General features: G+C 38.4%; 1 protein-coding gene across 1 annotated transcript in view; it reads left to right on the top strand.

The window, feature by feature from the left end:
* Window positions 1-15097, top strand: part of adgra2 (adhesion G protein-coupled receptor A2) — a 64917-nt gene that overhangs the window by 46121 nt on the left and 3699 nt on the right. Inside the window, exons 3-18 of the mRNA XM_047381817.1 lie at window positions 6884-6955; window positions 7818-7889; window positions 7989-8060; window positions 8973-9136; window positions 9818-10031; window positions 10138-10302; window positions 10383-10581; window positions 10663-10812; window positions 11070-11231; window positions 11476-11676; window positions 11811-12000; window positions 12630-12838; window positions 12930-13057; window positions 13144-13267; window positions 13346-13494; window positions 14873-14962. Of these exons, the coding sequence (XP_047237773.1) occupies window positions 6884-6955; window positions 7818-7889; window positions 7989-8060; window positions 8973-9136; window positions 9818-10031; window positions 10138-10302; window positions 10383-10581; window positions 10663-10812; window positions 11070-11231; window positions 11476-11676; window positions 11811-12000; window positions 12630-12838; window positions 12930-13057; window positions 13144-13267; window positions 13346-13494; window positions 14873-14962 (2361 nt within the window). The remainder of the gene's footprint in view (window positions 1-6883; window positions 6956-7817; window positions 7890-7988; window positions 8061-8972; window positions 9137-9817; window positions 10032-10137; window positions 10303-10382; window positions 10582-10662; window positions 10813-11069; window positions 11232-11475; window positions 11677-11810; window positions 12001-12629; window positions 12839-12929; window positions 13058-13143; window positions 13268-13345; window positions 13495-14872; window positions 14963-15097) is intronic.

Genomic DNA, 15097 nt, shown 5'->3' with positions numbered 1-15097 from the left:
ACCCATGGGTTATATTCGCAAGTAATGTTAGCATTACAAAAACAAGTCCCTGTACATTCATGAGAATGTAGATCCCTACCTTAACTCTGGAATATCAAAAATGCTCCCAATATCTCCAAATCTAGACAGGCTGACAATGATCTAACAGAGCGCTATTGCTACTTTAACTCTTCCTGTTATCTGCTGAAAGTCTTGCTTTCTAAACATCTTGCTAATACTAAAGGTAGATAACTTTAAGTTGTCTTCTCTCATTGAAAGTGTTGTTGACAGTGCAACCAAACAGCACTTAGTTTGGTGCATTTACTGACTGGAAAAAGATTGGCTGGTCACAGATCCGGTCCCAATTAAGCACTAAATTGACCGTTTTCGATCACCAGCTCATTTATTGATCCATTTCCAGGTCATGTCTTAAACGGCTCACCTAGTTTAAGAAACTTACTGTATGACTGCTACACTTTTGGTATGATTATGTTGCTATGTACATTTCTTATTTCTACAGATCTGTGATAACCTGAGTGTGTGTTTTATGTTATTTTGTTGTGGCTAGTTAGAAGTTTACACACAACAATTACCCTGCAGAATGACTTGTAATAAAAAGGCGTCTCTCAACCAGACTGTTTTACATCTACGTTTTGTGTACATGTTTAAGTATTGATATGATCATTTAAGCATTGTCTTTTGACCTCCAGCATTCTGATATTTCATTGTGGTGTGGGTGATGTAGCAGGATCTAGAGCAGTGTTGTCCAAACCTTTTCGCATGAGGGCCAAGATTGTCAAGGTGAAAGCAATTGGGGGATTGATTTGTTTTTATAAAACTAAAAAATATATTTCATGTGCTTTTTTATTTTCATCTGCTCAATAATAAACTAAACATGCAAGATTTGATTGAAATTAACCAAAAAGTCATTTTTCAGAAAAGAGAATGTAAATCATTGTAAATCCAAAACTAAAAAATATTCTTGCCCAATTGTGTTATTATGCATGTACGACAGAATTACAGTTTCTTAATTTTCTGGGTTAATTGCTTTCTTTTTTGGGCTATAATAACATTTTTAGTCTAAGCTCAGCAACATTAATGGTACATGTGTCACTGTTTTCTGAAGTGCTTTCTGTATTAATCATTGGGGGACGGAGGGTGCACCCAAGTCTGCTTTTGGGTAAAAGTTCCTGGATGTTGGTGGTTCTCCCTACAACAAAATTCAGATGTATGCAGAAATTTGGGTAATAAATGACAAAAAATACTAGATATGTACTAGATATTTTCTTTGTTTTAAGAAGATTTTATTTGTTTGTGAATATGTCAGCCTAGATGATTAAAAAAAGTGTGTCTATCAGCATCAACTGTCTAGAATTGTGGTCGGAGGCCACACAAAATCAGTCAGAAATCCGAAAACGGACACCCCTGATCTAGTGCCACCCTCAGTCCATGCTTTATAAGTTGTCCAAACTTCTTTAGATGAACAACGGTAAAAAGAAAACCTGTGTTGTGATCTTGTAAACCAAAGATTTGAATTCTCTTTGCGAAACAGAAATATTTTGAGCTTTTACATTTGAAGATAGAGACCTCCAAGCCTATGAATAATGTGCATTTATAAAACTAGCATCTCCGATACTACAGGGGTACATATGTCTGAATCTGTGAACCATCAATTTATTGCAAAACATTTCTCAGTTTTGTGCATGCTCTTGTAAGCCTTAGAAGATCTTACAAATGGCTCACAGCAATCTTCGGTGGAGTTTGCATGCTCTCTCCGTGTTGGCATTGGTTTTTTTCTGGGTACTCTGGCTTTCTAACACTGTCCAAAGACATGCATCTTAGATTAATTAGCCGCTGTGCAATTGTCCAACAAAGGACCCTGCCAGGATTAAGAAGGTAAAGAAAGTTGATTGATGAAATTTTCATATTCTCATCCACTTGTTTTAAAGCTTTACCAATTTTGAAAATAAATATGTTACCTTTTCTTTTTCACTCTGCACAGAATCCTACGTTTTCTCATAAGTTAGAACATTGGACAAATATATGTAAATAATAAATAGGCAAGTCTCATTACATTAATAAAAAATAAACTGATAAAAGAATTATCTTTAGGATGAAAAGCACTAGTGCAAAGACAGAGATTATTAAATAATATAATAATATTAAGTAATATAATACTAGTAGCATTCTGTTTACCTTTAGATTAGAAAAATAAATGCACAAAGATTAAAAACTAAATTTTGATCAAGTCTGAGCCAATTTGCAACATATATAGTCACAACTGTAGCATCATTTTCACCAAATGGAAAATGAAATTAATTAAAATCCATGGAGGTCAGCTTTAACACAGCAAAGTCTCACTTTTGGTTGTCTGTAAAAAGGACAGACAGGGAGGGAGAGACAGAGCTCCGGGAGAGGAAATGGCGAGCAGTGCCTCATCTTTCAGTGCTGCGCTAATGAGCCCAGCGACACACAAACCGGAAACAGGAGCATTGTTCTCCCGCTGTCCAGGTCAACAAATCTTACTGACACACAGAAACACATTTTCAGAGTAAGACAATTAGCACATAGACTGTAACAGCTCCACAATGCCAGGGACACTTAAATGTATTTATTTATTCATATAAATTATTGTATACATATGTTTCAGCTTGAGGGTAAAAAGTGAATATGTGTCATATGTGTTTAAAATGACTAAACATATTTCCACATATCCTGCCTTAGGCTTACATAGCTTGGCTGTGCTTTCCAACACAATACTGTGTTTTGAGTGCAGAAAGCTTCTGCCTCATCATTATAAACTCTGTCCTGTCTGTAGTCTGCATATAAGCAAAGGCTTGGAAAGATCTTGGACCAGAAAAAACCCAATAATCTTTTGAGCGTCGCCTGACCATACCACATATTGTAGTTTTTTGCTGGAAGCCAATTTCTAAAACAATTTTCCCTAACTTAGTTTGCCCTAAAAATCTAATCTCTTGGAAAGTGGACTGAGCAGTGGTTAGGAGATGCCTTAGGGTTTAAACTGCATGAGGTTGCATGGTCAAGAACAGCAATCATAGACAACTGTTGTGGAAAAAGTGACCTGAAGGTCCCATGAGGACTTTTTATAATATAGAACCACTGTGGTTAAGAAGAAAAAGACAAAAAGAAACCAAGAGTATAATTTTGTTTTACTTCTGTATAAAAATATCCTCTATAAGAGCTCCAATGGAAATGCACTTGTCCTGTGGATACACATCCATCCCCATAATTTAACTCTGTTATGTTCACTCAGCTATTAAAAAGAGTATTTGATTCTAAATATAGTGCAGTCAAGGTGAGTAGCTTGACAGTTAGAAAACTGAAATGAGAGAAGGTTGGAGATAATAGCAGCAAATACTATGAGATCACACATCTAGAAGGGGATACAGATATCCATATTTGTGGTTTGCAGTCATCGAGGCTGCTGTTATAAGAACCTTTTTAAAAGGGGAAATTAAAATAAAAATGTTGCTGGGTTTTTTATATCCAAGTAATATTTCTATTTCCTTAAAGGACACACATTTTTTACAATGATTCTTTATATGTTATGTTTGGGCTTGTAGCTCATGATAGCTACTGTATCTTTCGGTTTTCCATGTTTGAAGACATCAAATGTTTAAAACAAATGTGTAAAAGAAAGTAACCAAGAGCAATGCAGCTAAGCATGCAAGCAAAAGTTACTGAAGATTGAGGATGTTACGTACGGAGCGTTGACCGTAGGCATCAATGCAAAGTACAGTGACAACCAGAAATTAAATTATTGATTGCAAAGTTTGCAGAGCTCGAATGTCAGTTCATACGGCAAACATTTATATGTATTTAAAGTTGTGTGCAAAATTACAGTAGTGTGTTTAAAATATGGAGTAAGCCTCTAAAAGCTTTTATTTCCAAACACGTAAATGATTTGAGAACACTGAACAGTCTATTCCAAATCATCAACATGAAGGAAAAAATTTTAATTTGTTCACTCAATTTACAATAAGTGAGAAAAAAGGAATATTAGGTTGTTTAAAAATATGACAGCGTCTGCAATTTTCTTAACAGACATTTACTGTATAAAATGACAAATGCTTGAAGATGTAACTTTCCTGTAAAGCACTGGACTAAAATTTTGTTGTATAGCCACTGTTTCTGAAAAGTGTTTCACATCTGGGTTGGATATACTCAACCAACGGCTGGCACCTGTGATCAGGTATTCCAGCTCAGGACCATTACATGACATTTCACAATTCCTATGCATTTCTTGGTTCTGCCTTGGAAATGCCTTTGAAATTCCTTGGAAATGTCACCTTTTATCTTTTTGGATAAAAGTCTTGATGGTCTGGTCTGAAACCCAGATTTACGTGTTTGCCACTGTATTTGGGGTTGTTGTCCTGTTAAGTCACACATTTCAAGGGCATTTTCTATTTAGTAAAAGGCAACATGACCTTTGGAAGTAATATGATGTATTAAAACTGATCCCTGATCCCTAGTATGTGATTAACAGGCCCGACATCCTAGTATGAGAATCATCCGCGTACCATGATGCCTGAGACACCGTGTTTCACTGTGTACTGTGGATTGAATTCTGTATTTGGGGGTAGACTGACAAACTGTCCACAAAAGCAATCCTTCTTTGAATGGTTTGTAAAACTGATAAAATTCTCTTTAAACCAGTCATTTGTAACCTCTTTTGCATAAGGTGTTTTTTTTCCAACACTGGGACTTTGCAGAGCCCTCTTCCTGAGAGCTTGGCTTAATGGCATCCTTTAAATATTTAAGTGCTCACAGATAACTTACATCCATCGTGACCTGATCACTCTGGAGTTGATCATTCAGTAACTCTTGGCCATTTTGGCTATTCTTTAATCCATTTGAATGGTAGTTTTTTGTTTTCTTTTACATATTTGTCATTTTGGTTTCCAAGCATTGAGATAAATGTAGCTGAGCAATTGTTCATTTTCTACTCTTCTTGACATGTTTTCTCTTCTCCAGTTAACTTTTTAATGAACACACACTGCTCTTGTGGAGCAATCCATTTTACATAGAGTTTCATTGAGGATTCCACTATAACCAGGATGTAGAACATTTGCTGCCTACACCTATTTCACACCTGCTGTTTCACAGAATGAATAATGTCACTGATTAAACTGTGCACTCTTTGAATTTATAATTCAAGTTACACATAATCAGCAGCCTACAGATAATGACTGTTGTGTCTCTTGGGTTTGTATTACTGTATAATTTCTGTAATTCCTATCAACAACAGTGATTAGTCTGGTTAGTGGTGTCGGACTGCTATTACTTTGAACACAGTTGTATAAAGACCATAAGGAGAAATATAGTCTGAGAGAAGCAGCTTGATGACAAGCAGACCAGCACCCTATCAAGGGATTTAAAAGCTTTCTATGGTTCTCATACTGTATTTCTCTGAACAACTGTGTCATCGGGACACTTCATATAAGTGAGCTGAACAGTGGTCGTGTAAATCATAGCAGCAGTGAATAGAAGTAGCTTAAAATATCACTTTTCTACACTTTATTATTCAGTGTTTGGCTCTTGATGGTTTAATGGCAATGATGTAATGCAACTGTCAAAACATTATAATGGAGACACTGTCTTTCATGCCTCTAAATTTCTTTAACTCTACAGCAATTTTTTTCTCAACATGTCGTTTGAACCTAAGCCACTTCAAGCTTATGCTACACATCTGGTCAAAATACAGATTAACAACCTCTCTGTCATTTGGCTCAGGCACAGGAAAAAAGTAACTGCTGCAACTAATTATGTGGGTAAACATGCAGAACGAACATTTGGAGAGAGTGACTTTTGATTTAATGTATTAGACCAGGCAATCCTTGGCAATCCATGGATGCCCGCAGACATTCTGTACTATCAGAAGACACCAAAAATAAATCACATTATACAGACACTCTTTCTTCTGAGACACTTTATGCTCACAAACAACACCTGTGGTGCCCTTGATGGACTGACTGCTGACTCAAGCTATCTGTTGTCAAAGTGGTATAAACTGTGCTGTGTCCTTGTATCTTAACTTTTGAGTAGTTTATCCCCTTGAAACCAATATTCCAATTGTTTGGTAACCCTGGGGCAAAAGGCTTAGTGAGCAAAGACACTGTTTTTGGTTGGACAGAGGAAATCCATTTTCAAATATTTACTTTCAAAAATCCTTAAAAATGTTCCTGCATAAAGAATTTAATGAGAGTGGTCACTCTCTACGTTTTTGTGTTGCCATTAAACTGTCAAACTTCCATTAAATCTATACAGTACTTTTTAAAAATAATTTGCATTAATTAAAGAAATATGTTTAAACCTGACATTTGCCATGTGCTTTTAGGTACATTATATACTCATACATACTAAAATTACTCTTCTGCTTCAAAAAACAATAGCTCTATTGTGAGTTATTAATCTTTTGTGCTTTCAAGTTTTCTTTGGCTTTCTGACTATAAGTCTTAATGACATTTGTCTTTTAAGATTCAGTAATTCCTTGGTGTTTAATCAATGTAGTTAAGGGGAAAACACACCAGCAATGTGTGCAGAAAACAAAGGTTTCACTAATATGTTGGTACTCACCTTTTTCTCTTTTATTCATAATGTTCTTTAAAAAATAAATATATATTTTCTACACTCCTATTAGTTAAACAAGATAAAACTTGTCAGTTAGGAACCCTCGCAGCTCAAGTGGACTTTATATAATCCTTTTGTGACAAACATTTCCCTGCAGTTGGAACTAAGATGTGTGAAGTGATGGGTCTCAACAGTCATGCAAATGTTGTGTCCTTTCAGATAAAATGCAAAACAGCAAATCCCAAAATGACACATTTATCTTTGCAGTTATTAACTCTGCATACACTAAACTTATCTCTTTTTCTGTTTACAGGGATCTGAAGCACAACCTAATCAGCACCATCATGCCTGGAGCTTTCCAAGGCCTATCTGAGCTGAGGAAGCTGTAAGTAGATGACATAAATTGCCTCTAAGTCCAATTACATACACAGCAACAAATATGCATATGTAAATTATTAACAAAACTATATCCTGACTGAGGTCAGTAACTGAGTTAAAAAGACATATTTACTGTTTTGGTAGCTCATGGCAGCTCATGACAGTTGCCAGCTATTAAAATTATTTTGAAAGTAAGGTTCTTCAATTTTTCATTTGACATCAGTAAAAACTATACATGTCATCTCGATGACCTCTGTAGAAACATCAGGGCTAGTCTGAGGCTCCTCATAAAGCACTGAATTTGACAAGCCAGTCGGCTTGCTGCTCATGTCTTGTATTTCTGTACCCTGATGCTTGGTTGTAGCATGGGTCGAAAGTGTTTGTCTGTGCTACACCGCGTGAGTCCTCATCCCTCCTCCTTCTTCTTGTATTTTCCCTGCAAGGTCTGGGGCTTCTCAAAACAAACAGGGGGAGATAAACGCATGCTCTGGACAGCTCTATGCTGGGTAGTGTCAGAGGTGCAGTAGAGCAGAGCCCTCTCTGACTTCAGCTATACATCACACTCAGGGGTGAACTGTAGAACAGGGGCCATGCTTTACTCTGATAAAGTTTTCCTTGGGTCCTATGGGGTCCTGATAAGAGAGGTTGCCTGGGACTGTTTAGATTTGAACTGTCTATGATTCTGAAATTAAGTTGGCATTCTGCAGTGGTCTCAGCAGACACAAAGGAGGTCCTGCAAAGTTGAACTGTATTTCAAATGTAATATTGCATGTGTGGGTAATGAATGAGTCAAGACTAAACAATTTGTTACTAGCGAGACATTAATTTGATAACAGCTACCACATTCCTTTGTTCTTTCGCACATTTAGCGACCTGTCCAACAACCGCATTGGCTGCCTGATTGCAGACATGTTCCTGGGACTGACCAACCTCACTAAACTGTAAGGCACAGACCCACCAGTTAATATAAATATATTAAACTCTGGCTTGTTCCTGAGGTATTGCGAGAAGCTGTTCATGTCTAATTTGTGTCCTTATAGGAACCTCTCTGGCAACATCATCTCAACCCTGGATCCAGGGGTGTTTAAGGAGCTGCCTTCCCTCAAACTAGTGTGAGCAATAAAATCTGGGCATACTGACTCAAACCTATGGCTAAATAAAGCCTCTTGGATTTTTGTACATTTTGTCATGTTGAAATCACAAATTTCAATATTGTTTGTTAGGATTTCATGTAAAAGACCACAAAAAGTAGTGTTTCTTTTAATGTTTTACAGGTTAAAATGTGTAAATGCATATGCATGCTGCACACCTTACACACTCCATACCATTCACTGACATCAGAGATGTATATTTTTTGTCTATTGTTCTTTGCAAAATAGCTTAAGCTTAGTCTGATTGAATGGAAAGCATCTGTAAATAGCAAGTGTCAAGTCAGATTTCTAGTTGGATTTCAATCTGGACTTTGACAGGGCCATTCTAAGACATGAATGTACATTGATCTAAGCAGTTCAATTGCTCTGGCTCTATGTTTAGGGTTCAATGCTTGGGTTGTTTTATAACATAATCTGACCTTCCCCACAGCTTTATCCTTGACATTTCTGCTGTGCCTTTAACAAGTCTCTGAGGCCTTTACAGAACAGGTGCCACATATGGACTCTATTTACTAATTAGGTAGCTTCTTACGGTACTTAGTTGGACAGAATTTTTATTTTCAGGTATTGGATTAAAAGGGGTTGAGTTTTTGAAAAACAATAAAGATGTATAATTTCCCCTCCACTTTCCTGTTCTGCACTAATTTGTTTTGGACTAGCAGATAAAATCTGAACAAAATATCCAATGTTACAAAAGTTGAAAATGTTTGGGGAAATGAATATTGTTGCATGGTAGTGTAAAACTAAAAGAAAAATTCAGTTTTTTATTTTATCAGTTGAAACAAACATAGTCATGCATTTGTTTCATTTGATTTTCATGAGTTTAACCAGAGGTAGACTGAACATGACCTTTTTTTTTAATTCCTTCTGCAGAAACTTCGACTCAGACTACCTGTCCTGTGACTGTGGGCTGCGTTGGATGCCGAGTTTCTTTCGGAGCAGCTCCGTGCGTGTGGGAGACGAAACGCTGTGTGCCTTCCCCAGGACCTTGAGGGGAAAGCCCCTGCAAGGACTGAGAGAAAGCCAGCTAAGCTGTGGTGAGGGCCTGGCTGCAGTGAGGTGCAGGAATGAGGCAGATTACTGCTTTAGTTCTGAGAATGACAGTCACTGGATAGTAAAGTTCAAGACTAAGCTATCTAGGAGTTTCACCTGAGCAGTACATAGTCTTAAAATATCAGAGATGTATGTATGTTGACAGCCATCCCTGTGCATCCCGTGTCTGCTGTCTGCATCCAATTAGCTGCTGAAAAGCAAATTCAAAGTCAAAGTCCAAACCTGAAAATTATATTGCTTTTCAGAGATGCTCTCCAACCAGTATGACTGAGCTTGAGCTATTTTGCAAAGTAGAATGGTTATTTATTTCAGTAAAGACTCAAAGTTTTTGATTTGACTCAAAGGGACCTTAGACATGCAGGCCAAGGTTTTTTTTATTCTATGTTTTGAAAAATAGATTATGTATCCCTTTACTCATACCTCACTTCCACCTCACAACTATGCACAGCTTTGTACTGTTCTAGCAAAGAAAATCTCAAGAAGATACAATAACGTTTTTGCTTGTTTAGTCACAAAAGGTGGAAAGGTTCAAGGACTCTAAATACTTTTTTCTAATGTAGTGTAGCTACTTTGCTTTGAAACATTTAACTGAAGTTAGCTTTTGAAACATCAGCCCCCTTTACTCTGTAAACTATAACGGCCAAATATGTGTCCATGTTGCTCAGATGGTCCACTGGAACTGCACACCCTGTCACTGCTGCCATCCCAGCGTCAGGTGGTCTTTAGAGGCGACCGGCTGCCCTTCCACTGCACTGCTGCCTTGGTGGACAATATCACCAACTTACACTGGCGTCACAATGGTCAAGTAGTGACATCTGACCCCAAAAGAGGTGTCCAGCTGGAGGATAGTGTGATGCATGATTGCACCTTCATCACCAGGTACAGTAACTGCTCCTCTTAATGAAAAAGTATCTAATACCTCTAAGGTATCTAATTGTTCAAATAAATAAAAAACAGCATTTTATAACTATCTGTTTGCATTCAGTGAGCTTATACTATTCAACGTTCACGTGGAGGCAAGTGGAGATTGGGAGTGTGTGGTTACTACTGGGCGGGGCAATGCCTCTCGCACTGTTGAAATCGTAGTGCTGGAGAACAGTGCCTCCTTCTGCCCAGAAGATAAAATTGTTAACAACCGTGGGGAGTTCCGGTAAGTTATAGTTACAGTGATTAATCATGTAAATTTAGGTTTCAGATTTTCACTAAATGTTTGGTTTGTTTTTTCTAAAGGTGGCCAAGAACTCTGGCAGGCATTACCTCCCATCAATACTGTCTGCAGCTTCGTTACCCCTCCTTGTCTGTGGAGGGTGTACTGGAGCAGAAAAAAGCCTCTCGATACTGTGACCGATCAGGAAAGTGGCACGAGGGTGACTACTCTAACTGTCAGTACACCAATGGCATCACACGTGTCCTGCATACCTTTATCTTGGTTAGTAATGCTTTGGAGGCCACTGTATACAGATTGATGGCCTGACTGCAAAACTAACCCTGTTGTACTTCTGCATTTTAGACACCCATCAATGCATCCAATGCCGTCACTGTGGCCCATCAAGTGCGGACATACACGCTAGAGGTAGCTGGTTTCACTGACTCTGTAGATGTGCTGTATATTGCCCAGATTATGGAGAAGTTTATGGAATATATCAGACAGCTGCGAGAGGTGAGAAAGATTTCAAAGTTAAAGTTTTTAAGCAGACATGCCTCTGTAAAAAATGTTTGCTTTCTTCTCAAAGTTTTTGTGATTTCCATTGACTTGATTTTTAATCTCCTTAGATTACAAATAGCTAACTTGAGGAGACATCCCACATGTTTAAAAGTGCTTTGCCATGAAGTGTGATTTTTCATGTATAAAACATTTGTTTAAGGCTGACAATATCAACTTTATAGATTATGACAAACAAGCTGTGTTTGTTGCAGTTGTCAGAAGTGATCGTTGATATGGGCAGCAACCTGATGCAGGTGGATGACCAGATCCTCGCTCTTGCTCAGAGAGAGAAAAGAGCATGCAGCTCCATTGTCTACTCTCTGGAAACGTTGGCCTGGCCTCAGTTACATGGTCGAGCTCAAGACTTCTCAATGGTATAAAGAACCATTAATCTGAGTTTTCATTTATTATATACACTCGCATTTGATTGTCATGTTTGTTCTGATCCTGTTATAACAATATTCTGTGACACTTGTGAGAATCAAAAATTATTTTGGATTATGGATTTTGCCTCTGTGAACAAACAAAGCTATGGGATAATTGTAAATGGTCTTTTTTTTAACACACTTAAAATATGGGAATATTTCTTCTCAATAATATTTAATTTGATTTTTGCAGGTGTCTAAGAACATTGTGATGGAAGCCCACCTGATCCGACCAGCCCACTTCACTGGTATAACCTGCACTGCATATTATCACCGCGAGGTGCCAAAAGGACGCCCAGGAGTGGAGACGCCAGAGTCTGTACCTCAACAACTTCTTCATTTCCGCTGCAGCACTGGCTCCCATAACACCTCCCTCAACAATTTTCCCCTGAAGGTGAGGGTTTTTCTTTGCACGGCGCTTTTTCCTTCTGCTGCTCCATTAGCAACCAAATGTGCCTTTTTTCCATTAAACCTTAATTATGGACATCATTTAGTATAATCTACATGCATTTGTGTTTTTTTCTTTAGAATTCAGTAGCCCTGGCTTCTGTGACTCTTCCAGCCACTTTGTTTCCCCCGGATGCTGCTGCGGACTGTAAGCTGCAGTTTGTGGCTTTCCGAAGTGGAAGCTTTTTTCCTGTGCTGCCAAACTCAAGCAACACTGTTGAACAATCCCGCAGACGAAGTGTCAACACTCCTGTCATCTTTGTGGGCCTCGGTAAAAAAAACAAATACCTCATTTAATTCTATGTTGATATATGAAAAATATCCTAAAACCATGTTTGATCTGCACATTGGTAACATTTGTAAAGCGTACTGAAGTTCTATTTCGATTTCATGGATATATATTTTTTAAACTGATTCAGTTTTTTTTAATCTATAAAGATTATGCAATTTTGTTACATCCAGAAAGTTTAGTAAAGGGTGGCTAGATGAAAGCTGCTAATAGTCTTGAGTCGTTACATCAAAACCAAAATCTGATCTTTCTTTGGACTGTTTTAAACAACCTATATGGTATACCAAACTTCTGACCATTTTGTGTTTTATAACAATTTTTTTGCCCTTACAAAATTCCACTAGTTATAAACTGTTGCTCTTGTTGCATCCAACAGGCTTAATATATAACGATTGATTTTGTAAAGAAAAAGAAAAAATCAAATATCAGTTGTGCATTACCCAGTAAATCATAGGAAAACAGTATGTTCTACTGTCTGGATCCATGCCTTTTTCTGGCTATTGTTTTAACTCTTTGGGGTTACTTGATTTTCAATTTTTGTGCTAAAAACAGAGAGAAATCTAGTTCTGCAGTTTAATGTTGAAGAATATCTCCCACTCCCACTGTGATAGACGGCTGCACCATGTGGAACTACTCTGATCCCATCTTCGTGTCCCTGCGCCACTTGACCCCGGGCACCGATGCAGTGGCAGCCCAGTGGAGCCACACAGCACCAGGAAAGGAGGGAGGCTGGAGTCAACAAGGCTGCCAGCTCGTCCACAGTGACAGCAGCACCTCAACGCTGCGATGCTCTGTACTCGGCAACTATGCAGTGCTGCAGGTGGGAGAAGCTTATTCAGTTGTTAATTCAGGATCACTGGGAGAGAATGTTGCTGAAAGCTTCATCTGGCTTGCTTTTGATTTCTCTGTAGGAAGTACCCACCTTCCCCAACTCCAGCTCTGTCTCTGTGAGGGTGCTCCACCCTGTGGTCTACGCATGCACTGCAGTGCTGCTTCTCTGCCTCTTCACCATCATCATTACACACATACTACACCACAGGTGCTGTAGTGTGTTTGTCAAACAGAGGTGCTTATATTGTTGGCTGCTTCTTTCTATTACTTTTCTCTTCTTTCTATTTTCTACAGTTCAATACAGATATCAAGAAAACGTTGGCACACCCTGCTGAATACCTGCTTCCACATCGCCATGACCTCAGCTATCTATGCAGGAGGCATAAGTCTAACCAGCTATCCTCTGGTCTGTCAGGCAGTAAGTTTTACTTTAGGTGCAAGTTTGAACTTGTATTTTATTCTTCACATCTGATCACACTGCTTCTTTACATGACAGGTGGGTATTGCTCTTCACTACTCCTCACTGTCAACACTGCTGTGGATCGGGGTCAGCACCAGGGTCATTTACAAAGAGGCTGTGTGGAGAACACCCCGACAGACGGAGGGAGAGTCTTCCCCTCCACCTACTCAGCGACCTATGCTCAGGTCAGTGAGCAAGCCACCATGATCCTTCACCCACCTCCTTTGACAGTATTGTGCACTGTCAATATGGTTTATGTTTTAGACAGTTGCAGACGTTCCCATGCTGGACCACCCAAACTGTGCTCCCATAAAGGCATTCATTGTGCCCAATAACCATAGTCTTACTGATTTAGAAAACCTGGAAGGGGGAAAAAAACCAAGTACAGCTGAGAGGCGAGAAAAAGACATGCAACCGGATAACTTTAGAGATGTGGAAAGGAAAGATTTTTGACACCAACAGTACAGAAACTGTGGGAGGTGTCATAAATTTGAACTGGGTGATTCAAGGACTGCACTGTCTTCATCACAATTTCCTCTCTGTTTCCCAACCCTTTTTTTGCTTTGCCTGTGATCTTAAAACTGCAGTTATACACTGTCTCCCTGATCTCATTGGATCTCCAGTCTGTCCCTTTGTTTTCCACTGAACCAAAATGGTCAGGAGGTGATAAATCACTGACCTCTGGCATGTGCTTTGACCCTTTTAACAGTCTGTTCAGGAACATAAGGGTGGATTACACTGGTCAGATTGTTACCAACCAAAAACTCAAAAATGAACATTATCATTATTTTAGGTCACTTAGTCCTCACATATTATGCATCATCCTGTGCAGTGGTCGTTTTTGATATGAATCATATGGCTCTCCACCCAGGGTGCCCTCCTATCAGTGGGCAATGCAAAAAGGTACATGGCAGTTGTGCCTTAAACATCTTTTCCTCTTCTTTTTTGCATGCCCAGTCAGTGGGGAGTGGGTGCCCCCTGTTTTCTCCACAGTGTAAGCACTGTAAGAAAACAAGACTATTTACCATGGTGATGAAGAAAATCTTTAAGTTAAAAGGGCTATTTCAATGCTTTGAAAGATTATGTTCCAAATGTAAAGTAATTACACTGATTAAACCTGGAGTGGATTGTTTTTTTCTGAACAGAGATTTATTAAAGCACAATTTCAAATTCATAAGATTATTTTTATATATATTTTCAGATATACACTACCGGTCAAAAGTTTTAGAACTACTTTTTCATTTTCTGTTTTTCTTATTTTCATGACAATTTACATTGTACGTAGATTCTCACTGAAGACATCAAAACTGTGAATGAACACATATGGAATTATGGCTGGTGAGAATCTACAATTTAAATAGTCCTGAAAACAAAGAGACCCATTAAGTGAGAAGGTGTGTCTAAAATGTTTGACCAGTAGAGTAATTTATATGAAGAATCCAAGGGAAAGTGCGCTTTCATGGCACAAATAATGCAAATCTCCAACAGCTTCATGTGGAACAGATCATCTTGATTTATTAAAGTTCAGAAACTGTGCTAAAGCATTTTTATTTGTTATTCCAGGTTCTATTTAATAGCTGATGGAGTTCCTCTCATCATTTGTGGAATCACTGCAGCAGTCAACGTCAACAACTATGGAGATAATAGCCCTTAGTAAGTGAATTGCTGTTTTATCCTCTAGCAATTTGGCTTTTGTTTTGTTTTGCTTGGTGTGTCAGTGAATTATTCAATGTTAAATACACAAAGAGGTCCTTGTGCATTGACTATCCTTTCGGGGTTTTTTTTCTG

This window comes from Girardinichthys multiradiatus, chromosome 12 (genome assembly GCF_021462225.1).
Source record: "Girardinichthys multiradiatus isolate DD_20200921_A chromosome 12, DD_fGirMul_XY1, whole genome shotgun sequence".
NCBI lineage: Eukaryota > Metazoa > Chordata > Actinopteri > Cyprinodontiformes > Goodeidae > Girardinichthys > Girardinichthys multiradiatus.
The sequence above is the reverse complement of the archived record's forward strand: the minus strand, read 5'-3'. Positions and strand labels throughout refer to the sequence as shown.